This window comes from Podarcis muralis, chromosome 16, assembly GCF_964188315.1.
Source record: "Podarcis muralis chromosome 16, rPodMur119.hap1.1, whole genome shotgun sequence".
NCBI classification, from domain to species: Eukaryota; Metazoa; Chordata; class Lepidosauria; order Squamata; family Lacertidae; genus Podarcis; species Podarcis muralis.
The window spans coordinates 8,100,334-8,127,215 of NC_135670.1; the positions used below are offsets into that span (position 1 = coordinate 8,100,334).

General features: G+C 46.9%; 2 protein-coding genes across 2 annotated transcripts; both read left to right on the forward strand.

The window, feature by feature from the left end:
* Positions 1-2,685: 2,685 nt before the first annotated feature.
* Positions 2,686-9,359, forward strand: LOC114586953 (protein S100-A4-like). Its single transcript, XM_077920224.1, has 3 exons — positions 2,686-3,191; positions 5,405-5,552; positions 9,124-9,359. The coding sequence occupies exons 2-3, from the start codon at positions 5,412-5,414 to the stop codon at positions 9,286-9,288; spliced, it is 306 nt and encodes a 101-aa protein (XP_077776350.1). The 5' UTR covers positions 2,686-3,191; positions 5,405-5,411; the 3' UTR covers positions 9,289-9,359.
* A 3,686-nt stretch (positions 9,360-13,045) lies between these two features.
* LOC144325797 (protein S100-A2-like) lies at positions 13,046-22,780 on the forward strand. Its single transcript, XM_077920223.1, has 4 exons — positions 13,046-13,144; positions 13,300-13,532; positions 19,976-20,124; positions 22,516-22,780. Exons 3-4 carry the CDS (start codon positions 19,984-19,986, stop codon positions 22,678-22,680), a joined length of 306 nt encoding a protein of 101 aa, XP_077776349.1. The 5' UTR covers positions 13,046-13,144; positions 13,300-13,532; positions 19,976-19,983; the 3' UTR covers positions 22,681-22,780.
* The last annotated feature ends 4,102 nt before the right edge of the window (positions 22,781-26,882 follow it).

Here is a 26,882-nt window from a genome sequence, read left to right on the forward strand (position 1 = left end):
TCTCCTCCCCCCCTTCTTACAAACACAATAAACTCTGGCTGCTGAACCAAGGAGATATTCTACGCATGAGCCCTCCGTGATCCTGTTCCAAAAATTAACCAAGAACTAAATATATATATATATATAGATTACGTTAAAGAACACTGTAAATACATTAAAATGTTAGCAGGATTTATGTAATATTTATGAAGTCGTAATGGAATTAGGATTGGAAAAGAAGTTGAAATTATTTGGAGAAATATAATTATATGCAAGGGGAAGAAAAGGAAAAAAATTGGAAACCGGGGGTGGGAGGAAGTCAAACAATGCAAATTGGGATTGGATATATAAGAAGAAGAAGAATGTTGTCATACTCAAAAATTGAAAAATATTTTTTAAAAAACACACCGTTTCCAAGAGAAATTGGTAACACAGATGTAAAATCATGGTTGGGAGACCAAATAAAATTATTTGTATCACACAAAGTTTCTAGAAATGTCAGGAGGAAAGAGTGCTCTTGTGCTTGGGTCCTGCAGATGTTGTACAATGACAATAAAGGTATTATTATTATTATCATTATTATTATTATTATTATTGTTATTATTATTATTATTATTATTATTATTATTATGTTAGAACAGGATGCCAGACTAGACGGGCCTTTGGCCTGATCCAGCACACTCCTCTTATATTGTTTATTTCAGAGTATTTTAATTTCGATGTGGGACACCTAAGAACACGTGGAGCATGTGCAACAAATAAGAGCCAGTGGTGGTGTAGTGGTTAGAGCATCGGACTGGCACCCAGGAGACCTGGGTTCAAATCTCCACTTGACCACAAAGCTCACTGGGTGATCTTGGGAGAGAGAGATGCCTTACAACTTGCAAGCTGAATTTGGCTTGCCGTGCCAGTTATTGAAATCCATGGTTAATTATTAATATTTTTAATCAACCAGTCAATTACTGCATATTTACCCGTGAATTCACCCCAGCCCAAATGCTAGTCGAGGGCCTTCTGAAACTCCCAAGAGAGAGAGAGAGAGAGAGAGAGAGAGAGAGAGAGAGAGAGATATGAATGGGATCATCCATCCAAGGGCTTCTCTTTTCTCTGATCGCTCCAGGTGCAACAGGTAACCTTCAGTTACAAACAGGACATCTCTCTTTTTTTCCAAAGGAACTTCCCACAATGCAACACATCCATGTATGTTGTTTTCTGCTATACATGCCATTTTAAGCATGCTTAATCCTAGTACAGGGACGTGGGTGGCGCTGTGGGTAAAAGCCTCAGCGCCTAGGGCTTGCCGATCGAAAGGTCGGCGGTTCGAATCCCCGCGGCGGGGCGCGCTCCCGTCGTTCGGTCCCAGCGCCTGCCAACCTAGCAGTTCAAAAGCACCCCCAGGTGCAAGTAGATAAATAGGGACCACTTACTAGCGGGAAGGTAAACGGCGTTTCCGTGTGCTGCGCTGGCTCGCCAGATGCAGCTTGTCACGCTGGCCACGTGACCCGGAAGTGTCTCCGGACAGCGCTGGCCCCCGGCCTCTTGAGTGAGATGGGCGCACAACCCCAGAGTCTGGCAAGACTGGCCCGTACGGGCAGGGGTACCTTTACCTTTACCTAATCCTAGTACAGTGGTACCTCAGGTTAAGTACTTAATTCGTTCCGGAGGTCTGTTCTTAACTGTTCTTAACTTAACTAAACTGTTACCTGCTCTGCAAAGTGTCGCTCTTCTTGTGCAATTTTTCTCCTGCCACGATAAATCTTACCCAATGAGCAACGCTTGCAGCTTCCAAAATGTCACTTTGTGCTGCCCACGTACTCTTCAGTTTGAGATATTGAGAGCTAGAAACTTAAAAAACAAACAATCCAGAGGTGTGAATGTGATGGGAGTGGCTGCTGCACAAAGCGAAACCTCACTCAGCTCTCTGAGAAACAGTTGTTGGTTTTTTCCAAATACAGTGGTACCTCGGGTTAAGTACTTAATTCGTTCCGGAGCTCCGTTCTTAACTTTAAACTGTTCTTAACCTGAGGTTTTACTGTGATTTTATTGGTGTTAGCCGCCCTGAGCCTGGCTCTGGCCAGGGAGGGCGGGGTATAAATAAAATTTATTATTATTATTGTACTTGAATTCTTCTTACTGGTTTCCCAGGGACAACTGGTTGGCCACTGTGAGAAGAGGATGCCGGACTAGTCCAGTTCTGGGCACCACAGTTCAAGAAGGGCACAGACAAACTGGAACGTGTCCAGAGGAGGGCAACCAAAATGGTCAAAGGTCTGGAAACGATGCCTTATGAGGAACGGCTAAGGGAGCTGGGCATGTTTAGCCTGGAGAAGAGGAGGTTAAGGGGTGATATGATGGCCATGTTCAAATATATAAAAGGATGTCACATAGAGGAGGGAGAAATGTTGTTTTCTGCTGCTCCAGAGAAGCGGACACGGAATAATGGATCCAAACTACAAGAAAGAAGATTCCACCTAAACATTAGGAAGAACTTCCTGACAGTAAGAGCTGTTCGACAGTGGAATTTGCTGCCAAGGAGTGTGGTGGAGTCTCCTTCTTTGGAGGTCTTCAAGCAGAGGCTTGACAACCATATGTCAGGAGTGCTCTGATGGTGTTTCCTGCTTGGCAGGGGGTTGGACTCGATGGCCCTTGTGGTCTCTTCCAACTCTATGATTCTATGATTCTATGATTCTATGATTCTATGACTAGACACACCACCCGCCTGATCCAGCAGCCAGGCTCTTCCGATGTTCTTACTCATGGTTCCCCCAATCAGAAGGGGTTAAGCGAGGCGACTGAACAATCAGATTCCATGCGCCTCGCGGGATCTGCTCAAGTGTCAGATCGCATCTCGGGGCGGCACATCAGCAGCCTGAGACCTGTCAGGATGCGAGGCCAGTAGCCCGTGTATGGAGCCTGATGAGGTTACACACCTGGCTGGGCAAAAATGGGGCGGCGGTGGGCGATGCGGGATGGGCAAGGGACAAGCTGGTTGGTTGGTTTGCCGTGTCCAGAGAACCCCACGAGCCAATCAGCTGTTGGGCAGGGGAAACACTCCACAGATGATGTGCTTTGTTATTGGCCAATACAGAGTCAACCAGGTCTGGTGGTACTTTGGGAGGCTGGACCAGGAGAAGGTATAAGGGCCTCCATCGACTGTACTCAGACAACGTCCCTCTACTTTGGCTCCAGAATCCGTGCTGCCGTTCTTCTTGGTAAGTCTCTTCCTTTCATCGGCAACTCAAAACAGCTGGTGGTGTGTGTGCTTTTGTGAAGTCCTGAGAGGAGATGTCCCCGATAGAGCCCTCCAGGGCCTTGGACCGAGGTCAAGAGACAGATGTTTGCAAATTCTGTAGAATTCCCCTTCTTTGTGGCTCAAATTCTTGTGTTGGGGAGGATGCCTTTTCATGTGACTCAGCCAGAAATGGGACTCTGTACTTTGGTAAGGGAAAGGCGGTGAAGGATGCTAGGATGTTCTGGAGATGTTGGCCCTGGGGGGCCCATCCCATTAGAGCAGGACAGAGGGACATACGGCTCTGCCAGGTTTTATGGACTCCCAAGTTCCTCTAGCCCCAATGGCCAGAGTTGTGGCCTGACAACATCTGGAGAACCGTGTGTCCTCTAGGCTTGCTTTAGGAGAGGACCATACCTCAATGGTAGAGCGCTTCCCTTCCATGTGGAAAGATCTCCCAGGCTCAAACCACTGCCCACCTCCAAATTTTAACAAGAGGATCGGGGAGGAAGGAAAGAAAAGTTAATGGTTAGACTGCTAAAAGCTAGGTGGATCAATGGTCTGTCTCAGTGCAAACCATGTTCATCCTACTCAGAGAGACACACTGAAATCCATGAGTGAGACGAACTCAGGTCCATTAACGTTAGTAGGTCTCCTCTGAGTATACCCCACGGTGCTCATCCTATCTGTTTATAAGATATACTGATAGCAAATTCATTCTACCAATTATGGTTCCTTGTGTAGCCAAAACAGGACCAGCCATACACAAGAAGGATGTGTCGATGTTCTGGGGGGAACCTTGAGGTTTGCAGAGATCCAAAACTTTAGGATGTGGGGATCCTAATGGGGGGGAAACCACCCCAAACAACCTGGCAGAAGATACAGGATATGCAGTGGTCACGGAATCTTGACCGGCTGTTGGGAGATGGAATGAGGGTGTCGAAAACCAGGAGAGAAATGGAATGGAGTATCCTGCAAGAGGGTATGGCTGACAGGCTAGAATCATGGAGCTGGAAGGGACCCCAGAGGTCGTGTAGTCCAAGTTCCTGCAATGCAGGAAACAGCACTAAATAATTCCCAGCAGGTGGCCACCCAACCTCTCCTGATAAACCTCCCATGATGTAGAGTCCAGCAGCTTTCAAGGTAGTCCGTTCTCCTGTCAAACATCTCTTACCGTCAGAAAGTTCTTCCTGATGTTTAGGTGGAATCTCATTTCTTATAATTTGGGTCTTACCCTCTGGAGCAGCAGAAATCGAGTTTGTTTGGTTTTCCAAAAAAAAATAATTATTGATTTTCCAAAAAAAATTGAACAAACAAACAAACAAACAAACATAAATCTCCACCGTATTTAAACCAATCTTAGTAACATTGTTAAGTGACTTCCTCGTATCCCCCTGGTTGAATTTCAGTGTACATCATTTTAATGGTTTTCCAAAACCAATATTATTATAAAATTAACTTAATCACTTAACATCTTTTTTCCCCTTTCCAATTCGGTATTAAACCTATTGATTCATCACATTACATGTTTAAATCCTAAGCCTATCTGATATTTGCAAGCTTTTCCAATTAAGTTAACTTAACATGTTTAACTAAATAGTCTTTAAATTTCATCCATTCCTCCTGATAATCCTCCTCTGGTCACGGACTCTTCCAGTCAGCTCGGCTAGCTCAAGAAATCGAGTTTGCTCTGTCCTCCATCTGAAAGCCCTTCAGAGATTTGAAGGTGGCTATTGTGTCACCTCCAAGTCTTCTCCAGGCTAAATCTACCCAGCTCCTTCAACCGCTCCTCATAAGGCTTGGTTTCCAGACCCTTGATCACCTTAGTCACCCTCCTCTTCAACCATCTGTCTGTCTATCTGTTATGTACTGAAGTTCTCACCCTGGGCCAGCAGGGGGATACTGTAGATAGTTATGCAAATAAGGGATTGAATAGTTCAGTGATTGGATAGTTTTAGAAAATTGTTACAGTTACGTTGTACTGGAGCTCTATATAAGCAGGCTGACTGAACCCTTCAGTTCAGTTCTGTTCTGGCCTCTGAATAAACAAGAGCTGTTTGAAGAATCGCTGTGTCGTCTGATATGTTTACCCACAACTTAACACTATCCTACAGATTTGTCTGTCCAAGAACCACCGCTCCTCGGTTTTTTCCCCCTTGGATGTTCCCACTTCGCTCTCCCCTTCGTCTTTTTCAGGTTCACCATGGCAACTCCTTTGGAAAAATGCTTGGCCACCATCGTCGCGACCTTCCACAAATATTCCGGGAAGGAGGGGGATAAGTACAAGCTCAACAAGTCGGAGATGAAAGAGCTCCTGATGAACGAACTCCCCGCCTTCCATGGCGTAAGTCCTTCCATCAGAAAAACCCCTGGGATGTTAAGTCGTCGTTTGCGCAAAAACATTCGGATTAACTGGGAAGCGTGTAGTGCATGTCTGGTGATGTCAAAGTTCAACGAAAAAACCAGAAGACCCAGTGGATCAGTTCATTCTCTAATCAGTTCATGCATAAGGTCCATATATGTGTAAGTGTCTATTCCACCTGTCTGTTCATAGAGTCCCAAAATCCACACACAAGGTTGTTACAGTTCCAGGAGAATCCTTTCACAGAGTCTAAGACAAGGATTTCCAGAATATTAGCCTTGTTTTGCCGTCCTGGGCTTCATCAGTAGTACAAACTCATATATAATATCATAGGACAGCAGCTACAACTATGCTATAAGATCCACTGTCCTATGATATCATATATGAGTTTCTACTACTGATTCCTGCCAACCTAGCAGTTCGGAAGCACGTCAAAGTGCAAGTAGATAAATAGGTACTGCTCTGGCGGGAAGGTGAACGGCATTTCCGTGCGCTGCTCTGGTTCTCCAGAAGCGGCTTAGTCATGCCCGTTCAGCCCGGACACTGAGATCCAGCGCCAAGGGCTTTCTGGCGGTTCCCTCATTGTGAGAAGTGAGGTTACAGGGAACCAGGCAGAGGGCCTTCTCGGTAGTGGCACCCACCCTATGGAAACACCCTCCCTTCAGATGTGAAGGAAATAAGCAGCTATCCTATCTTTAAAAGACATCTGAAGGCAGCCCTGTTTAGGGAAGTTTTTAATATTTAATGCTGTACTGTTTTTAACACTTGATTGGGAGCCGCCCAGAGTGGCTGGGGAAACTCAGCCAGATGGGCGGGGTATAAATAATACATGATGATGATGATGATGATGATGATGATGATGATGATGCTGGCCACATGACCCAGAAGCTGTACGCTAGCTCCCTCAGCCAATGAAGCGAGATGAGCGCCGCACCCCAGAGTCGGTCACGACCGGACCTAATGGTCCCTTTACCTTGTACTACTGATGAAGCCCAGGATGGTGAAACAAGGCTGATATTCCAGAAATCCTTGTCTTAGACTCTGTGAAAGGATTCTGTGGAACTGTAACAACCTTTCGTGTGGATTATTGGATTCTATGAACAGACAGGTGGAATAGATACTTGTATGGATCTTATGCATGAACTGACTAGAGAATGAACTGATCCACTGGGTCTTCTGCTTTTTTCATTGAACTTTATGATCTACTTCTGTTGAAATCTACAATTTAATCAGTGGCGTAGCGTGGGTTGTCAGCACCCGGGGCAAGGCAAGTAATTTGCGCCCCCTAACCCATGGATTTGCGCCCCCTAACCCGTGGATTTGCGCCCCCTAACCTGTGGATTTGCCCTAACCCCAGATGTTGCGCCTGGTGCGGCCGGCCCCCCTGCACCCCCCACGCTACGCCACTGAATTTAATACAATGAATAGTATACCTTATTTATTCAATCGTACAGCCGGTTACGTCTTGTGTGTTTATTGAATATGCTTCACGTAACCAGAGGTTTGTTGTTGTTTAGTGATGTCAAAGGACATGGTGAGAGGCCTCTGTGCCGCATCTCGAATCCAGACCCTGCTGATTAGCTTGAAACTGTAATATCCAGAAGGCAGTTCGTGAAAAGGGTAGGGCAGATGATATTTTGAATTAGTGGATCTGGATGTCTTTAAATGGACAATTAAGATAGTTGCCTGCTTTATCTTTGGGGGTGGGGGAAATGATGGGGTGTTTTACTGCCCCATTCCACTAACATTGGCCTTTTACCTATCTCAGGAAAGAGGAAAGAAAGTACATTTTCACACAGCACATTGTTAAACTTTGGAACGCCCTCTGATACAGTGGAACCTTGGTTCTCGAACTTAATCCATTCCAGAAGTCCGTACGACTCCCAAAACGTTCGAAAACCAAGGCAGGGCTTCCGATTGGTGCAGGCGCCCCGGAAACAATAGCTGACAGCCGCATCGGACGTTCAGCTTCTGAAAAATGTTCAAAAACCGGAACACTTACTTCTGGGTTTTTGGCCTTCGGGAGCCGATTTGTTCATCAACTAAGCCGTTTGAGAACCAAGGTTCCACAGTAGATAACGTTGAAAGAGGATGGCTAGGCTTCTGAATCCCAGCTGCTGGATACCACTGGAAGGGAGACAGGGCTTTTGCGCTTGAATCCTGCTTGCATTGGCCACTGTGGGAACAGGATTCTGAGCTAGATGGGCTGTTGGCCTGGTCCAAAAGGCTCTTATTTTTAAAAACACACCTCAATGCATTTCTGGGGCATTTTATGGTGAAGATGTGTTTTTTTGCTTTAAGATGGAAAACGGTAAGTGGTAAGTGGCTGAAATTTGGGGAAGGTACTGGTGGCAATCTGTGGTCATATCCTAGAGCAGGGGTCTGCAAACTTTTTCAGCAGGGGGCCGGTCCACTGTCCCTCAGCCCTTGTGGGGGGCCGGATTATATTTTGAAAAATAAAATAAAAAATGAACGAATTCCGATGCCCCACAAATAACCCAGAGATGCATTTTAAAGAAAAGGACACATTCTACTCATGTAAAAACAAGTTGGTTCCCAGACCGTCCGTGGGACGGATTTAGAAGGCGATTGGGCCGGATCCGGCCCCCGGGCCTTAGTTTGCCTACCCATGTCCTAGAGGGACGAACCCAAAGGCCTATTTATATGTAAGCTGCCCAATGCAGAGGCATCTAGGGTAAATTCTGGATGAAGTTTAAGATTTGCGTGCTGCTGATCAATATAACCACAATGTGACCTGATGGCAGTCTGTGTAATACTGTTTGTGTCCTATTATATATCGTTAGTATTTTTTCTCTTCTCTATTTTTCTTCTTTAAGTTCTGTTTCATCTTTTCTTCCTTTCCCTTCTCATTAAATTCACAAATGGCGGTTCCCTCATTGCGAGAAGCAAGGTTACAGGGAACCAGGCAGAGGGCCTTCTCGGTAGTGGCACCCGCCCTGTGGAACGCCCTCCCAGCAGATGTCAAAGCAATAAACAACTATTTTACTTTTAAAAGTCATCTGAAGGCAGCCCTCTTTAGGGAAGTTTTTAATGTTTGATGCTGTACGGTTTTTAATACTCAGTTGGAAGCCGCCCAGAGTGGCTGGGGAAACCCAGCCAGATGGGCGGGGTATAAATAATAAATTATTATTATTATTATTATTATTATTATTATTATTATTATTATTATTATTATTATTGTAACAGGGGAATGTCCAAGGAAGTAGTGCAAAGGAGCCTGGGCATATTTAGTTGCCTGCCTTCTCAGTGTACCTGTTGCTTGGCCTGTTTGAGTGGATCTTTAGTTAAAATGGTTATTATTATTATTATTATTATTATTATTATTATTATTAAAACACCTCCACTCTTTGGCAAAAAGGATCTCAGAGTTATCATAAGATTATTTTTTAAAAAAATCTCAATGCAATCCCAACCCTCCTTTTTACAAAAAAAAGACACAGCATGAAAGGAAGCGGTGAGGAGGGAGGAAGAGAAAAACAGGCTCTGAATTATTGAAGCTAACGGTTTACTTTTTTCTTTCCAATGCTCCCAGAAACGGATGGAGGTGGCAGAATTCCAGAAGATCATGAATGACTTGGACCACAACCGGGACCAGGAAATAGACTTCCAGGAGTTCTTGTGCTTCCTGGCTTGTGTGGCGATGGGATTCGACGAATTCTTTCGTGGTTGCCCCAAATGCCCACTCCCCAAAAAATAAGCCCTAGAGGATCACACTTGCAGTGTCTTCCAATTTAAATTCATAACAATAAAATTTTCTTTTTAATATTACCCCTGACCTTCCTGTCCTTTTTCCCCTTGGTGGTTACTTGTCAGGGCACCTTATGTAGAGGATTCCGTAATTCACAGAAAATTGGATGGTGGCAAAAAATTTCTCATAGGGACTAGTAGCATGGATTGAGAAAGGGGTGGTGGGAGCACAGGGGTTAGCTCCACCCGCTGTGCAAGTCAGGTGACAGGTGACAGGGTAAAGCGCTATTTAACCCCTCTCTTGCTGTGAACGGTGTTGAGGCATTGGCAGTGTTGTCCGTTTATAGCAGCCTTTCTCAACCTGTGTGTCCCCAGATGTTGATGAACTACAACTCCCATCACCCCTAGCTAGCAAGGCCAGAGCTCAGGGGTGATGGAAGTTGTAGTCCAACAACATCTGTGGACACACAGGTTGAGAACCGCTGGTTTATAGGCTTTCACTGTTGAATGGCATATTGGAGAACCTTTGGCTCTGCTGCCATGTGGGAGATGAAGATCCCATTCTGCCCGTTCCTGTGGAACGCCCTCCCATCAGAATTCAAGGAGATAAAGGAACTACACAACTTCTAGAAGACATCTAAAGGCAGCCCTCTATCGGGAAGTTTTTAATGTTTGACGTTTTATTATGTTTGTATAAGTTCTGGAAGCCACCCAGAGTGGCTAGGGAAACCCAGCCAGGTGGGTGGGGTATAAATAATAAAATTATTATTGTTATATTCCTAGCCGTGATTCCAGAAAAAGAAAACTCTGATTACCAGATAATCCATTCCAGATTTTCTACCAGATTTAGTGGGTTGGAGAATATTCTGGGGTGGAGGCAGTAATAAGTATTTGAGTTGTACGTCTGTGTGGATCAGAGAGAGGGGGAGACAGGAGATACTTTCTGTTTACTCTTATTTGGTGTCTACAATTAAAGCGGGGGGTGAGGTTAGAAGGTGTCCATCTCAGTGCATATAGGCAAGCAACAGACCACAGCAACGCAGGAAATGAACCACCCAAGGCACAAAGCAGCCTGGCAACCTGAGAACAGTCCAGATACCTGGGCGGGCCTCTTTTCACACACCTGTTCGGCAGGTTTCGACTCGAAGGCCTGAGGCTGTGTCTCCAGCTGGGACTGGGGGTTGACGGAACAGCACTCGGATATGTTCTCTGGAAAAGGCTGCGGTTACTGGGTTTCTCAAGGAATCCAGACAGAAATCATTACTCACCATGAGTACAATGGCAGTCCTATCTGGAGGGTAAAGGTAAAGGTAAAGGCACCCCTGACCATTAGGTCCAGTCATGGCCGACTCTGGGGTTGCAGCGCTCATCTCGCTTTATTGGTCAAGGGAGCCGGCGTACATCTTCCGGGTCATGTGGCCAGCATGACTAAGCCGCTTCTGGCGAACCAGAGCAGTGCACGGAAACGCCATTTACCTTCCCGCCGGAGTGGTACCTATTTATCTACTTGCACTTTGACGTGCTTTCGAACTGCTAGGTTGGCAGGAGCAGGGACCGAGCAACGGGAGCTCACCCCGTCGCGGGGATTCGAACCGCCGACCTTCCGATCAGCAAGTCCTAGGCTCTGTGGTTTAACCCACAGCGCCACCCACGTCCCTGGAGGGACTGAACCTCAAACCTTCTGGATGCAGAGTAGACGCTGAAGCCTTCCCCTACGACAGAGCAACATAAGAAGCTGCCTTATGTTGAGTCAGACCACTGCTCCATCTAGCTCAGAACTGTCTGCACTGGCCGGCAGTGGTTTTACAGGGCTTCAGGCTGGACGGCATTCCTGGTCCCACCTAGAGCTCCTGGCGGGTGAAACCTGCATACAAAGCTCTATTTACCCAATGCAATACTTTGGAATGAACACAACAGGCTTCCTTCTGGTGACCTCCAGATGAGGTTGGACTCCAACTCCCATCAGCCCCCAGGGAACATAGCCAATGGTCAGGGTCTCAGGGCTGATGGGAATTGTAGTCTATCTGTCCAGCAGCAGCTGTCCATGGTTTCAGACGGAGCCTTCAGACCTTTCGAGTGTCCCTGTTTCCCAGGGATTTACAGAAGCCGTCCCAGTTTCTGATTTGATCCCGGAATGTCACATTTTTCCTTGTTGTTGTTTAGTTGTTTAGTCGTGTCCGACTCTTCGTGACCCCCTGGACCAGAGCACGCCAGGCACTCCTGTCTTCCACTGCATCCTGCAGTTTGGTCAGACTCATGTTTGTAGCTTCGAGAACACTGTCCAACCATCTCGTCCTCTCTCGTCCCCTTCTCCTTGTGCCCTCCATCTTTCCCAACATCAGGGTCTTTTCCAGGGAGTCTTCTCTTCCGGCTAGGGATTCATCCAGCCCAGCCTTTCGCATGATGAATTCTGCATATAAGTTAAATAAGCAGGGAGACAAAATACAGCCTCGTCGTACTCCTTTCCCAATTTTGAACCAATCAGTTGTTCCATATCCAGTTCTAACTGTAGCTTCTTGTCCCACATAGAGATTTCTCAGGAGACAGATGAGGTGATCAGGCACTCCCATTTCTTTAAGAACTTGCCATAGTCTGCTGTGGTCAACACAGTCAAAGGCTTTTGCATAGTCACTTTTCCTTAGGACGTCCCTATTTTCACTGGAGAAATGTTAGAGGGTATGGAATTATGCAACCTTTAGAAGACATCTGAAGGCACCCTGTAAAGGACAGTTTTTAAATGTTTAATGTTTTATTATGGGTGTATACAGATACACACACACACATATCATTTTCAACAGTAATTAAGCATACTTTTACATCTTATTCAATTTTTTTGACTTCCATCAGTCCTGTCTGAAATTTTTCCAATCTAATCTCTCAGTATGCATTTCTTATTTTCCCTATGACATTTCAAACTCATAACCAATATCTCTATCTTTTTCTACACTTCATATATTTCTCCTTACAAAACGTCTTGTAGTCCTTCTAGCGTAATTTGTCGATTACAGCTGCTCTTCAAATTATTCATATACTTCTCCCCATCTTCTGTAAATCTCTGGTCCCGCAGGTTTCAAATCCTTCCCATCATTTTGTTCAATTCTGCATAGTCCATTAATTTCGTCTGCCATTCTTCTTTCATCAGAATTTCTTCTTGCTTCCATTTATATACCGTATGTTGGAAGCCGCCCAGAGTGGCTGTGGCAACCCACAGTGATGATGGGTGGAGTATCATCATCATCATCATCATCATCAACACCCTAGTGGTCCCGGGCCCTAAGGAAGTTAGATTAGACTCAACCAGAGCCAGGTTGAGCACTGGCTCCGGCCTGGTGGAACGCTCTGCCTCATGAGACCAGGGCCCTGCAGGATCTGATTTCTTTCCGCAGGGCCTGTAAGACAGAGTTGTTCCGCCTGGCCTTTGGCTTGGAGCCAAGTTGATTCCCTCCCCCTCTTTCTTTTTTCTTTTTCCTTTCTCCTCCTGTGATGAGGCTGCATTTTAATATTTTAATGTTTCAATGTTGTATTTTAATCTTGTTTTTAAGTTGTATTCATTCAACTTGTTTTTATTATTGCTTGTTAGCCGCCCTGAGCCTGGCCTTGGCTGGGGAGGGCAGGGTATAAATAAAAATTATCATCATCATCATCATCATCATTGAATAGGACATCCCTATTTTCATCAGAAAAATGTTGGAAAGTATGGTCTTTCCCAGTCCAACCTGGAGGTGGCAGGGACCAAACCTGGGGCCATCTGCAGGCAAAGGTTCTACCCTGTCGCTGAGCCCTTCCTTTGAGTCATGTTCCCACACGCACAGGCTGCCTATCCAGGCTTCAGAGACAGACTTTCGGCAGATCCAGTTTATTATTTCGTAAGCACTGCGGGGATGGGAATAATAAATATGTCCCTGTTGAAATCTAGGCTTCTTTCTACAACATTCCTAACACATGCTAGGCTTTTGGAGTCACTCTGACAGCAGAAGCGTTCGTTTTTTAAAAAGGGATATTTTCCCTCTCTCTGCTTCAGGCTCTGCTGGCGAAAGGGACGAGAGGAGCCTCGAACTCAGGGCTTGCTAGGAGCAAAGAGGTGGCTCGGAGTCAAGGGTTCCCACTGCAGAACTGAGCACGAGACACCGGCATTTCTGGAAGCGGAGGCTATGCAGAGCAGTTGTTTGCTGGGCGCCACAAAAGAAACATTAGACTGAGTTTACTGCATACTTTCCTCTGACAACGGCTGGGTTTCTCCCTCTACTTAGCTGGGTGAGTCATTCCCCCCCTTCTCTTCACCATCTTCTAAAAACAAACAGCTGTGCTGGCCAGGGCGGCAGGGAGATGGAGTCCAACAAAATCTAGAAGGGCACAAGTTCCCCATCTTTGCTTTACTAAGTGCATTCAATAGTGATCCCTGATTGGTTGGGACATGATTGGTCTAGGACAGTGATAGAGGAAGTCTATGGGGCACCCCCAGATGTTGATAGACTACTGCTCCCATTGTCCCTTGGCTACTCGCCATGTTGTCTGGGGCTCGTGGGAGTTGGAGTTCAGCAAGATCCAGGAGGCAGAACGTAGGAAACTGCCTTCTACTGAATCAGATAATTGGTTCGCCTAGCGCAGTGCTGTCCACACTGACTGGCAGCAGCTCTCTAGGGTTTCAGGCAGAGCACATTCCCGGCTTCAGCCTGGAGATGCCATTGGGGCGTAGCTGTCAACGTTTTCCTTTTTTTAAGGGAAATTCCCTTATTCCGAATAGGATTCCTCGCAAGAAAAGGGAAAAGTAGACAGCTATGCATTGGGGATTGAACCCAGGACATTCTTCATGCAGAGCAAGTTACAGGAAACCAGGCAGAGGGTCTTCTCGGTGGCGGCACCCGCCCTGTGGAATGCCCTCCCACCAGATGTCAAAGAGAAAAACAACTATCTGACTTTTAGAAGAAGGCATCTGAAGGCAGCCCTGTTTAGGGTGTTGGGAAACTGCCAGGGAGATATTGTCCATCATGGCCCCAAGCCGGCTGCCGAACGTCCATCGATCTCCCGTAGCCAGGCAGATCCAGCAGTTAGCGACACAAAGCCTCAGAAATAGATTGCCACATTCCAGGCTTGTGCACACTGTTCTTTATCAGCAGAAACCACAGCCAGAAAGCTTGCACCGAAGAAGAGCATAATTTACAGATTTTATTTAGCGTTGAACAGAACAAAGGGAAAACATGACCGTTCTGTGTCAGTGTCTCTGACCGACTGAAATCGAAAGGAAACAGCAAACATAAACATCCTCAACAGGAAATACGCAGACTCTGTGACTCACAAGCCTGCTCTCTCTTAAGGTGGAACGGAAATATCCTAACATCCTCCCCCTTTCCGTGTAACCTGTAGTACCTGTGGTTCACTCAATTGCAACCTTTGTACATAAACCTTAAGTTGTTCTTTGTTAACAACCTTAGACAACAGATCAGCAGGAATTTCATTTCCTGCCATGTAGGACACCCGAATCAGTCCTTTCTGAATACACTCTCTTGCACGATGTAGCTTAATCTGCAAGTACTTGGTTCTTTGCTTGCAACTCTCAGAGTTCAGCAAAGCCAAACACGATCTATTGTCTTGATACACTTGTATAGGACATTTCACAGAAACCCCGATGTCCTTAAACAGTTGCATCAACCATTCACAATCCATGAGTGAAAATGACAGAGCATTGAGTTCTGCTTCACAGGAACTTAGGCTCACTGTTGTTTGCTTCTTGCACAACCAGTCAAACAGGCAGTGGTTGTACATGTAGCATACTCCAGAAGTGCTTGTACCATCTGTGGTGTCACTTCCAAAACTTGCATCTGCAAAGATTTCAAGACCTCCAGTCTTCTGACTGGTGAACCTCAGCCTGTAGTGCATAGTCCCTTTCAAATAGCGGGCTATGCGCTTCAGAGCTTTCCAATCCTGAACCGTAGGATTGTTGGCATGTCTGCTAAGCAGATTACAGCTTACAGCTATGTCAGGTCTTGAACATCTGGCAATGAAATTCAGCTTGCCTAGAACGCATCTGTATAGCGTTGTGTCAGAAAACGCTTCAGCAGTACTGTCTACCTGGTAACCTGTCACCATCGGTGTGTCTGCTGGGTTTGCATCAACCAAATTCAACCTGGTTAATACATCAGCAATTTTCTGTGTTTGGTGTACCAGAAAATTACCTGCTTGGTCCTTCTCCACCTGCAGAGAAAGATAGTTGGATACCTCACCAAGATCCTTCATGTCAAAGTGCTCCTTCAGCTGAGCTAGGGTGCTTTGATAAAAAGCCTGATTCTTCCAAAACATCAGAAGATCATCAACAAAACATAAACAATACAGTTTGTTTTGCCCCTCCTCCTTGACAAACACACATGGATCAGCTTTGCCCTGGTGAAAACCTAGAGAAAGCAACGTTTCAGTGAGTTTTGTGTTCCAACACCTGGCACTCTGCTTGAGACCATATAAGGATTTCCGCAGTTTACAGACCATTCCCTTCTGTATCTGCATCCCGTCAGGTGGAAGCATAAACAGCTCTTCGTTCAAAATCCCGTACAAAAAAACTGTATTAATGTCATGATGGGAAACATGCAGTTTCTCCTCCGCAGCGATCTTGAGCATCAGCCGAATGCTCTCATATTTGACTGTGGGTGAGTAGGTCTCGTGGTAATCCTGTCCTGGTACCTGTGAAAAACCTCTGGCAACCAATCTGGCTTTGTGTCTGACAACCTTGCCATTTTGGTCTGTCTTGGCCTTGAAGACCCATTTGCTGCCAACCAGTCTCATACCTGGGACTACCGGTACCAGCTCCCAAGTTTGGTTCCTGTTCAAGGAATCAACTTCAGCCTTCATGGCATTTAGCCAAGGCTCAGCATCTTTAGAGGTTAACTCCTGAACCTCTTTGAAGCTTGAAGGTTCCCACACCTTCTCTGAGCTACTAAGAACAGCAGTTGCTGTCTTAGCAAACTCATCAGCATACCTCTTAGGAGGTCTGCCTTTGGTCGCCCTTTCAGACCTACGTACTAGACGCAAGTCTTCTGGACTCATCTCCTCTTTCTTAGGAGAAAAGTGACCAATGGTGAACAGTGGTTCTTCCAGTTCATTGTCAGACGCATCAGATGGTCTGACTGAGGCCTTTGCACTCTTGTAGTCTGCTGTGTCATCACTCTCACTGACATCAGCAGCAGCGCCACCCAATGAACTGGAATCCGAACTCTGATCATCATCATCATCATCATCATCCTCATCATCATCATCCTCAGCAGCTTCCTCAGCTTTAGCTGCTTGCTTGACATCACCTTCATCCTCCTCTGGGTAACTCTGGAAAATTCCCACATTTTCCCCCCACTTAGGATTGTACTCAACACTCCTTGTGAACTTAATGGACTTAGAGTTAGTCATCCATACCCTGTATGCACCTTTTTCGTACCCCATGAACAAACCATGTGCCCCACGCTTCCCAAGCTTGTTGGTTTGTGGGGTGCGTACCCACATGTCAGAACCAAAAATTCTCATGTGTTTGGTGTTGGGTTTCTTGCCAAACATCTTCTCATAGGGGGTACAACCAATGGGTGATGACAATCTGCGATTAACGGAGTAAACCAGATTCCCTAAAGCCTCCCCCCAAAACTTATCAGGGAGATTGGCATCATGCAACAAGGTTTTCATTCCTTGCAGCAATGTTTGATTTGCTCTCTCCGCAAGCCCATTCATCCATGGCGATCTGGGGGTTGACATGTCATGCTGGATTCCCTTCTCAGTCAGGAAAGCTTCAAACTGCTGAGAAGTGAATTCCCCACCTCGATCGGAAAACAGACAGGAAATACGTTTACCGTGCACATTCTCCAACCAAGCACAGAATGCCTTAAACTTCGGAAACGCTTGCGATTTCTGCTCGAGCATAAACACATGAATGTACCTAGAAAAAGAATCAATTAGAACCATGAAGAACCTTGCTCCTCCTAAAGAGGGCGTAAGTGGCCCAACCAGGTCTGCGTGCACTAGCTGGTAGGGCTTGGAAGCCTGCCTGCTAGACTCTTTGCCTTTTGGAGCAACCTTCACCTTGTTCTCAGCACAAGATACACATTTCATGTGATATTTACAGGGTTTGATGTTCAAACCCTCAACCACCTCTGGCATCTTGGCCAGTGCCTTCCAAGAGAGGTGACCAAACCTTCGATGCGCTTCATGAATGCAACCTGCATGAAGAACTTTGTTAGTTTGTGCAACACAACAAGAATCAGCATTAGATACAACAGCAGTGTCATCATAAGTTATATGGAACAAACCATCCATAAACTTTGCATGCAAATAGTCCTCTTTGCCTTTACTGATGACACAGACGCTCCTCTTGAAGGAAATCTGAAAACCACGTCCAGTAAGCTGCGGGACGCTCAATAAATTGCTTGCAGCTCCAGGAACATACAGTACATTACTGATGGTTGTATGCAAACTTGCAAGTTTCACAGTCCCTTCTCCTGCAATTTGCAACGTCCTTCCATCAGCCAGGTGGATCTCACCTTCCTGAGGCTTGAAGGAGATAAACAGGTGGCGATCCTTCGAAATATGGCGGCTGGCACCTGAATCGATAATAAACCTGCCTTTGGCTGTTGGAGCAGTCTTTACAGCAAGCAAACCCTTGTTTTCCACTGACTTGGGCTTTTGCAGCTTGCCCCCCTGCTGCTCCTGGCCAGCAGACGTGCCTTTAGCCTTTGGTGAAGCTGTGCCAGCAAACATCGCTTTGTTTTTCCCTGGCGCGGGCTTTCCACCCCCCTTCTGCTTCGGGCCACCTGCAGGCTTTTTCTTTTGTTTATTTCCAGTCTTTGGACAAAACCTCTGAGTATGACCTTGGTTCCCACAGTTCCAGCACTTCACAGCTGCCAACGCTTTGGCTCCCCCTGGAGGCTGGAATGCTGTCCCACTTTGCTCCCCCTGAAGCGCACAAGCCGACTCAGCTGCATTCCTTCTATCATATTCGTTTTGCAAAGTCGCCAAGACCTTTGTAGCAGTGAGGTCTTGTGCTGGGAGGGTCGCCAGCTGACTTGCCACGGCATGATAGCTTTCATCCAGGGAGTCCAGGATGAGAATTGCAAACAGTGACTCAGGCATATTGAAACCTCTCTGAGTCAATTCCTGTCTGAGATGCTGCAAATGTAAAACGTGGGCTCTAAGATCTTCCCCTGGCTCTAAACGCTTCCTGTGCAGTTTTCTGAAATAAAGCAACACAGACCCAGCCTCTTGTCGGAGATGACAGGCTTTAAGCCCGTCCCACATCTCACGGGCAGTTGCCTTGCCAGCCAAGGTGATTAACTCTTCAGGAGCTACTGAGAGCAAAATTATCCCCATGGCTCTCGAATCCTGTGCTTTCCACTCATCTGTCACAGGGGCTGGGGGGTTCTCAGAAATGGTATTCCACACTCCAAGCCTTCTCATCTGGCCCTCACAGTACCTTGCCCAGGTCTGATAGTTGTGGCCATTTAGCTTCGGTGGACACGGAGCTACTTCTGAGGATTGTAAAAGATCCATCTCAGGTCTTTACGTGAGCCCAAGTCTTTATGCCTTCAAAGACTTATTATCTCAGCAGCCCATTAATCACGAACTCCCTGGCTTGGCTCCCAGGCCAATTAAGCCTTGCCGGAGTTCAAAGGCTCCTTGTTGAGGTAAACAGAAAAGCCTCCGCTCTCGCTGCTTTCGCTTTTCACATACCTCTCAAACGCAGTCTGTTGCAGCTTTACTCTCCTGTAGGTGCTGTGAATCTGGGCCCGAAACCTTGTTGTTGGGAAACTGCCAGGGAGATATTGTCCATCATGGCCCCAAGCCGGCTGCCGAACGTCCATCGATCTCCCGTAGCCAGGCAGATCCAGCAGTTAGCGACACAAAGCCTCAGAAATAGATTGCCACATTCCAGGCTTGTGCACACTGTTCTTTATCAGCAGAAACCACAGCCAGAAAGCTTGCACCGAAGAAGAGCATAATTTACAGATTTTATTTAGCGTTGAACAGAACAAAGGGAAAACATGACCGTTCTGTGTCAGTGTCTCTGACCGACTGAAATCGAAAGGAAACAGCAAACATAAACATCCTCAACAGGAAATACGCAGACTCTGTGACTCACAAGCCTGCTCTCTCTTAAGGTGGAACGGAAATATCCTAACATCGGGAAGCTTTAAATGTTTTATCGTGTTTTTAATATTCTGTTGGGAGCCGCCCAGAGTGGCTGGGGAAATACAGTCAGATGAGCGGGATATAAATAAATAATAATAATAATAATTATTATTATTATTATTACTCCTGCAGTTTGCAGCAACAGAGGTTCAGAAGCATTACAGTGGTACCTTGGGTTAAAAACTTAATTTATTCTGGAGGTCTGTTCTTAACCTGAAACTGTTCTTAACCTGAGGTACCACTTTAGCTAATGAGGCCTCGCACCACCGCCGCCGCACTATTTCTGTTCTCATCCTGAAGCAAAGTTCTTAACCCAAGGTACTATTTCTGGGTTAGCGGAGTCTGTAACCTGAAGCGTCTGTAACCCGAGGTACCACTGTACTGCCTCTGACCGTGGAGAAAAAGCACAGACATCATGACTGACAGCCATTGACAGCCTCTCCCTCCATGAATTTATCTAGCCTGCAAGTCCAGTTTTGTAACCACTGAGGGCTGAGTTCTAATCCTACTCCTCTCTCTGCATCTTCCTTTTTCCCCCCTTCCAGACATCGAGATGCAAGCTCCCCTTGAGGAGTGCCTGGGGGTTCTGGTGAACACCTTCCACAAATATTCCGGCAAGGAAGGAGACCGGCTTAAGCTCAACAAGGCTGAGATGAGGGAGCTGCTTCTCCACGAACTCCCCACCTTTGTCAGGGTGAGATCCTACGGCGATGACATTTTACCATTGTACTGTGGAGGGTGTATTAACTTATGGTCTGTGTGTCTGGTTTGGGAGCTGCACGGTCACGGGAAAAACAATGCTGTCCAGGGTTGCAAAGACTGCGGAGAGAATAACTGGGTGCACTCTTCCCACCTTGGATCAAATCTACACTTCCAGGTGCCATAAGAAAGCTGCAGAGATAGTGCAGGATAGTGCGCACCCCGGAAATGATCTCTTTCAGCTTCTGCCTTCTGGAAGAAGGTACAGTGGTACCTCTGGTTGCGAACGGGATCCGTTCCGGAGCCCCGTTCACAACCTGAGCAGAACGCAACCTGCATCTGCACATGCACGGGTCGCGATTCGCCGCTTCTGTGCATGCGCATGACGCCATTTTGAGCGTCTGCGCATGCGCAAGCGGCGAAACCCAGAAGTAACCCTTTCCGGTACTTCCGGGTCGCTGCGAGACGCAACCTGAAAATGCTCAACCTGAAGCAAACACAACACGAGGTATGACTGTACAGGGTTATAAAGACTAGGACTAGCCATCTGAGAAACAGTTTCTATCCAAATGCGATTTTGGTTTCAAACGCAGTGTAAGGTAGTCTTTAGGGACGCAGGTGGCGCTGTGGGTTGAACCACAGAGCCTAGGACTTGCCGATCAGAAGGTCGGTGGTTTGAATCCCCACGACGGGGTGAGCTCCCGTTGCTCGGTCCCTGCTCCTGCTAACCCAGCAGTTCGAAAGCACGTCAAAGTGCAAGTAGATAAATAGGTACCACTGCAGCGGGAAGGTAAACAGCGTTTCCATGCGCTGCTCTGGTTCGCCAGAAGCAGCTTAGTCATGCTGGCCACATGACCTGGAAGCTGTACACCGGCTCCCTCAGCCAATAAAGCGAGATGAGCACCGCAACCCCAGAGTCGGCCACAACTGGACCTAATGGCCAGGGGTCCCTTTACCTTTTAAGGTAGTCTTTATGTGTATATATTGTATTCAATTGTGGGGTATCAGAGTTTTTACGGCTAACCAGGCTGGGATAGCAGGCTTGTGGGTTTTTGAATGACTGATGTAGATTGCTTCAATTTCGTTGTTCTGTGTGGGACGATGACAATAAAGATTGTATCGTATCAAAGACTTCCCTTCCGAGGTGGTGGCAGTCGGTGGGCGGAGGTGATAATCATTCTCATCATTTTATTCATATGCTGCCTTTCCATTGCTAAAACCATGCTCAAGACGGCTTACAACCTAGAACCATACAGTTGTAAGGGACCCCGAGGGTCATCTAGTCCAACCCCGGCAATACAGGAATCTTTTGCCGAACGTGGGGCTCAAACCCACGATCTTGAGAATAAGAGTATCGTGCTCTACCAACTGAGCTATCCCTGACATGAAAAGATATACATAACTAGAAACATAGTAAAAGTAGCCACAGACAATAAATAAAACGTATCAAAAAGTACATGACCGTAATTGAACCATTTCCATGTGTATCGTTCTAAGATCTAAAAATAAAGATACAAAAGTTAATATCAGTAACAGCAGCAGAAACGAAATCCAACGAAACCCCCTAAAAAATGGAAATAATGTTGCCATGCATCTTTAGGGTCTAAGTCAGGGGTCTGCAACCCGCGGCTCCGGAGCCGCATGTGGCTCTTTTACATCTTTGCCGCGGCTCCGGGGCGGATACTAGCGAGGGGAGGAGGCGCATTGTGCGCCCCGACACTCCCCACTGTGGCAGGCGCTGTACTGGCTGTGACGTCGCATGGGGCGGTGCGTGCGTTAGTCACGCACCGTCCCAACGTCACCTTCCCGCCCGCTGTCAGATCGCGGCTCCGGAGATATATTTGTTTTAAATGTCGCAATGGTTTTGTGGCTCCCAGTTGTTTTTTCTTCGGAAACGGGTCCAAGTGGCTCTTTTTGTCTTAAAGGTTGCAGACCCCTGGTCTAAGTCAAGGATAAGGGAACTGGATCGAGTACTTGGAACTTGCAAAGCTTTGGAGCACAGAAGCTTCCTTATAGAGAGGCAGACCAACTAGACCATCTATCTTAGCATACTAACTGGCAGAAGTGGCTCTCTCCCAGCACTTCCCGAAGATTGAACCTGGAAGCCTCTGGGTGCAAAGCGGGTGCTTCACCCACCGAACCATGGCCCTTAGTCTCTCCGCACCATGGAACTGAAGTTAAGGAGAGCAGGTTCCCGGAGGGAAGCTTTTTCCAGCGGACCACTCCCAGCGTCATTGCCAGGCATAGCTGAATAAAGTTGTTGTTTCAGATCTTTTGTTGAATCCCCCACTTCATGCCTTAAAACCTGAATTCGACACAGGCACACACACCTGGGGCATCGGTACTATGCAGGGAAATCGGCTTTACTCTCTTCTCCTTCCCGCAGGGCAAGATAGACGAACCCGGGTTCAAGAACTTGATGAAGAAACTAGATGAGAATGGAGATGAGGAGCTGGATTTCCAGGAGTATGCCGTCTTCTTGGCTCTCACCGCTTCCCTGTGCAATGAGTTCTTCCAGGAGTGCTCAGATGAGAACAACCGGAAGAGATGAGGTCAGCGTTTCCAAGGGGACCTCTTTCACTGTTACACCAACCTGACCAAAAACCTGCCAGGAGGGGCTGACCATACAGCAATAAAGATAATTCAAATTGTGTGTGTGTGTGTTCTTTCGGCTGGCAATTTTTAAGCCAAGGCTGAGGAAGCTTTTTCAGCCTGAGGACCACATTCACTTCTGGGAGAAGAGCCCTTAGAGATTCCTTTGTAGGTTCTCCATCAGTCAGAGAAAATAACACAGGCCAACCAGAGAATATTGAGAAGCAAAGCAGCTAGTAAGCCTGATCTTTATTGAACTGTTGCAACAGGGTGCTCCCCCCACAAGCAGGAAAGGAGGAGGACCCAGAACAAAGGTGTGCCCGCCCTTATATAGACATTTTAAATTGCCCGCCTTGGAGTCCAAGACCACCCCCAGAAACATCACACCTACATCACAGAAAGGGCGGTCTACAGCAGAAATCTGAGTGGGTTGTTTACTTCCTGTCGTTGTTTATCTCCTGTCTGCCAGGTTACCTGTTTAATGGTCACTTGATTGGATTGCCTGGGTAGCCTGGCCAGTCTTTTGTAGTGACAAATACCGTATTTTTTGCACCATAAAAATTTTTTGCACTTTTTTCCTCCTAAAAAGTAAGGGGAAATGTCTGTGCGTGTTATGGAGGGAATGCCTACAGGTGGCATGCCTACGGATTTTCCTCCTCTAAAAACTACGTGCGTGTTATGGTCAGGTGCGTGTTATAGAGCGAAAAATACGGGTACTTAGTTCCTGAGCCAGGTCACAGGCTCACCCTATTCATACACAGACATACCCTTAAGACAGGTTTTGTGAATGAAAAGACAATGGGGAGGCTTTTCCATTTTCCTTTGACCTTGCAGATAAAACATTTGGTCAGTTTGGGAGCCAAAATGGCTCCAGGACTGCTTTCCTGTGCTGCTTCAGACATGTGGTTTATATATTTATATACGTGTTTGCTTGGTACATTTATGAACATTTATTATTTATATATATATATATATATATATATATATATATATATATATATGACCTTAGTTTATTTATTTCCTGGGCAAATATCCAGGGGCCACGTACCGGCGGTGGGCGGGGCCACAAGCAAAAGGGGGCGGAGCTATTTTCTACAGCCCTCTCTATCCTCCACCCAGGCATGCAAGAGGCGAGATCAGAATTCAGAGACACATCCCAGCCAGGCAGAAACATTCAAGTAGGGTGTGAAGCGGGGGGGCGGCCTGAGGAGAGTCTTGAGGGCCAGGTAGAGATGTTTAGAGGGCCGCGTTTGGCCCTCAAGCCTGAGTTTCTGCACCCATTTTAAGCTGTGTGTGAGAACCTAGGGAATATCTGGTTTCCAGGTCTCCATATTTCATCATTAGAGCATTTTCCTATCCTCGCCCCCAGCAAAACACCACCTCCACTTTGCAGAGCGGCAAAGGTGACATTTTTTAACGTCGTCAACATTTGCTATGTCTTTTATTATATTCTTTTTCAAAAGTATGCTATGTTGTTGTTGTTTAGTCGTTTAGTTGTGTTTGACTCTTCGTGACCCCATGGACCAGAGCACACCAGGCACTCCTGTCTTCCACTGCCTCCCGCAGTTTGGTCAAACTCATGCTGGCAGCTTTGAGAACACTGTCCAACCATCTCGTCCTCTGTCCTCCCCTTCTCCTTGTGCCCTCCATCTTTCCCAACATCAGGGTCTTTTCCAGGGAGTCTTCTCTTCTCATGAGGTGGCCAAAGTATTGGAGCCTCAGCTTCACAATCTGTCCTTCCAGTGAGCACTCAGGGCTGATTTCCTTCAGAATGGAGAGGTTGGATCTTCTTGCAGTCCATGGGACTCTCAAGAGTCTCCTCCAACACCATAATTCAAAAGCATCCATTCTTTGGCGATCAGCTTTCTTGATGGTCCAGCTCTTACTTCCATACATCACTACTGGGAAAACCATAGCTTTAACTATACGGATCTTTGTTGGCAAGGTAATGTCTCTGCTTTTTTAATTTTTTAAAAAATTATGCTATAGCAGTATAGAAATACTTGTATGATGAATAAGCACAAGCCCTCTCGCCTGGATCTCTAGAAGGCAGTGAAAAGACGTGAATGCCCATCGCTCATTGGCAATGGATGCTGGTTCATTGGCCCTGCATGCCATCTTCCTCCTCCTAAAACTCAGGGCAGTTTTTGAGCTATTTTTCTCCAGAAAAAAACCATCACTTATGGGCTGCCATACGCCTGGGTTTTCCTGGACATTTTTACCAATTTTTCACAAATTCGGCCCGGACACTATTTTCGACCAATGAATCCCGGATATGTCTGGGAAATTCTGGGTACATGACAGCCCTAGCTTGGAGAGGGGCAGTACCTCTGGTGGGGGGGGGGTACACGTTGTGCTCCTTCTGGGGTAGTTTGTGTGGCGATTCCCGCCCCCCCCCCCCAATTGGGATAAATAAAGACACAGGACACCAGAATTTTAGGTTAATGGGCGAAAAATGGCCACAACTTTATTGGTTACAGGTAAGAGCGGTATTGGCTTTAGGCATTGGTCCTATCAGACTATCCGGCATAGAACCGGAAAGGGTTAACACCAACAGGGGGAGCCCCTGAGATGCACATCCCTGGGCGCTCCCCGAGGGATCACCGCTCGGGGGGGGGCGCTTTAGGCCCTAGCCTCCATAGGTTTTGGACGAGGCAACGGCCCCCGGAATCCTTTATAGGACTACCCTTAAATATTTGGGGGAGGTAATGGCGCTCCTCCCCCTGACTCATCTGCATAATACCCCTACCAATGCCTAACCGCCAAAACCAAAGGCGTTGTGACGATTTGCTACGAGGGAGGCGAAAAAACCCAATGGCTTTAAATCAATGCCAATTAGCCAAGTGGAAAAACTCCTACCAGGCCCAACCGAGGTCCATAGCAAAGTCTGAGGGAAAACCTAGAGGGAGGGTGGGTGGGAAACCGCAGCTGGAATGGGAAAGGGGCAATCTCGGGCCGCGCCGACCTTAAATGACCCTAGCCCCGCCCCTGCAGCCAGCCGATTGGCTGGCCCAGGGGATGATGCGGCCTGAGGATTCCCCAGGTCATGCGGGGCCGCAGCCAGCCCCGCGCGTATGATGGTGGGGGTGAGCCCGCAACCCCCCCCTTATGTTGGGAGTGGCTTTGTCAACCTTTGGTCCCCACCCTGCACTCAGCTCTCAGCTGCGGCTCCTAGGAGAGTGGGAAATGTGGAGGAAAGGACAGAACAAAACAGCTGGACTCTGACACAGAAGCAACTTCACCACGCTGCAACATTTGGTTGCAGGTCCCTGCACGTCCCCCTCGTTTCATGCAGCTGTGATAAAAGAGCAGGTACAAATCAGATGTTAAATGTCTCCACCCTGCTTAGCTGCTTATCTGTATTGAAAAACAAAAACAGAAATACTTGCAAAGGGGGTTTCAGTGGCACCAAGCGCAACCGCATTCATTGTGCAACGAAACATCCTGAAAGGGGTTTTTGCTTGTTTTTTCAAAGGAACCTCGTGACCAGCTTATTTATACCTCTCTTCCTCAGAAGCCACAAGAGGGAACAGGTTTTGGCAGAGAAAAAGCAGGTTGCCCGGGGGTCTTCCTGTTTTCATCTCTGAAAATTGGGAGGGTAAGACAAGCAGTCCTGTTTCTTACAGGAGGAAGGACTGTAGATCATTGCCCTTGCTTTGCATGCACAGGGCCCCAGATTCGAAACTCGACATCTCCAGATAGGACTGTGAGAGACTCCCTGCCTGAAACCCTGGAGGGTGGCTGCCAGTCGGTGTTGACATCCCTAGCCCAGACCAATGGTCTGACTCAGTAGAAGGCAGCTAGCTATTTTCCAAAACCAGCTGTTTATTATGAAGATGGCAATAACTTCTCTGTTCTTTAGGGGAAAGGCCCAGGGCTCAGGGGTGAATCTCATTCTTTGCACACAGAATGTACCGGCTTCAATCCCCATCATCTCCAGGCAGACCTGGGAAATTCTCCCTGCCTGAAACCCTGGAGGGAGGCTGCCAGTCAGAGCTGACAGCCCTAAGCCAGATGGATTCAGTGGTGTGACAAGTTCCTAAACGTGAATTATCAGAGAAGGTATAATAGGTACCTCTCCCTGCTCCTTGTCATCAAGGAAGGTTAATTGTGGAAGGCATCTGACGCCTCATCGGTTTTATTCAGAGTTTTCAACATAGG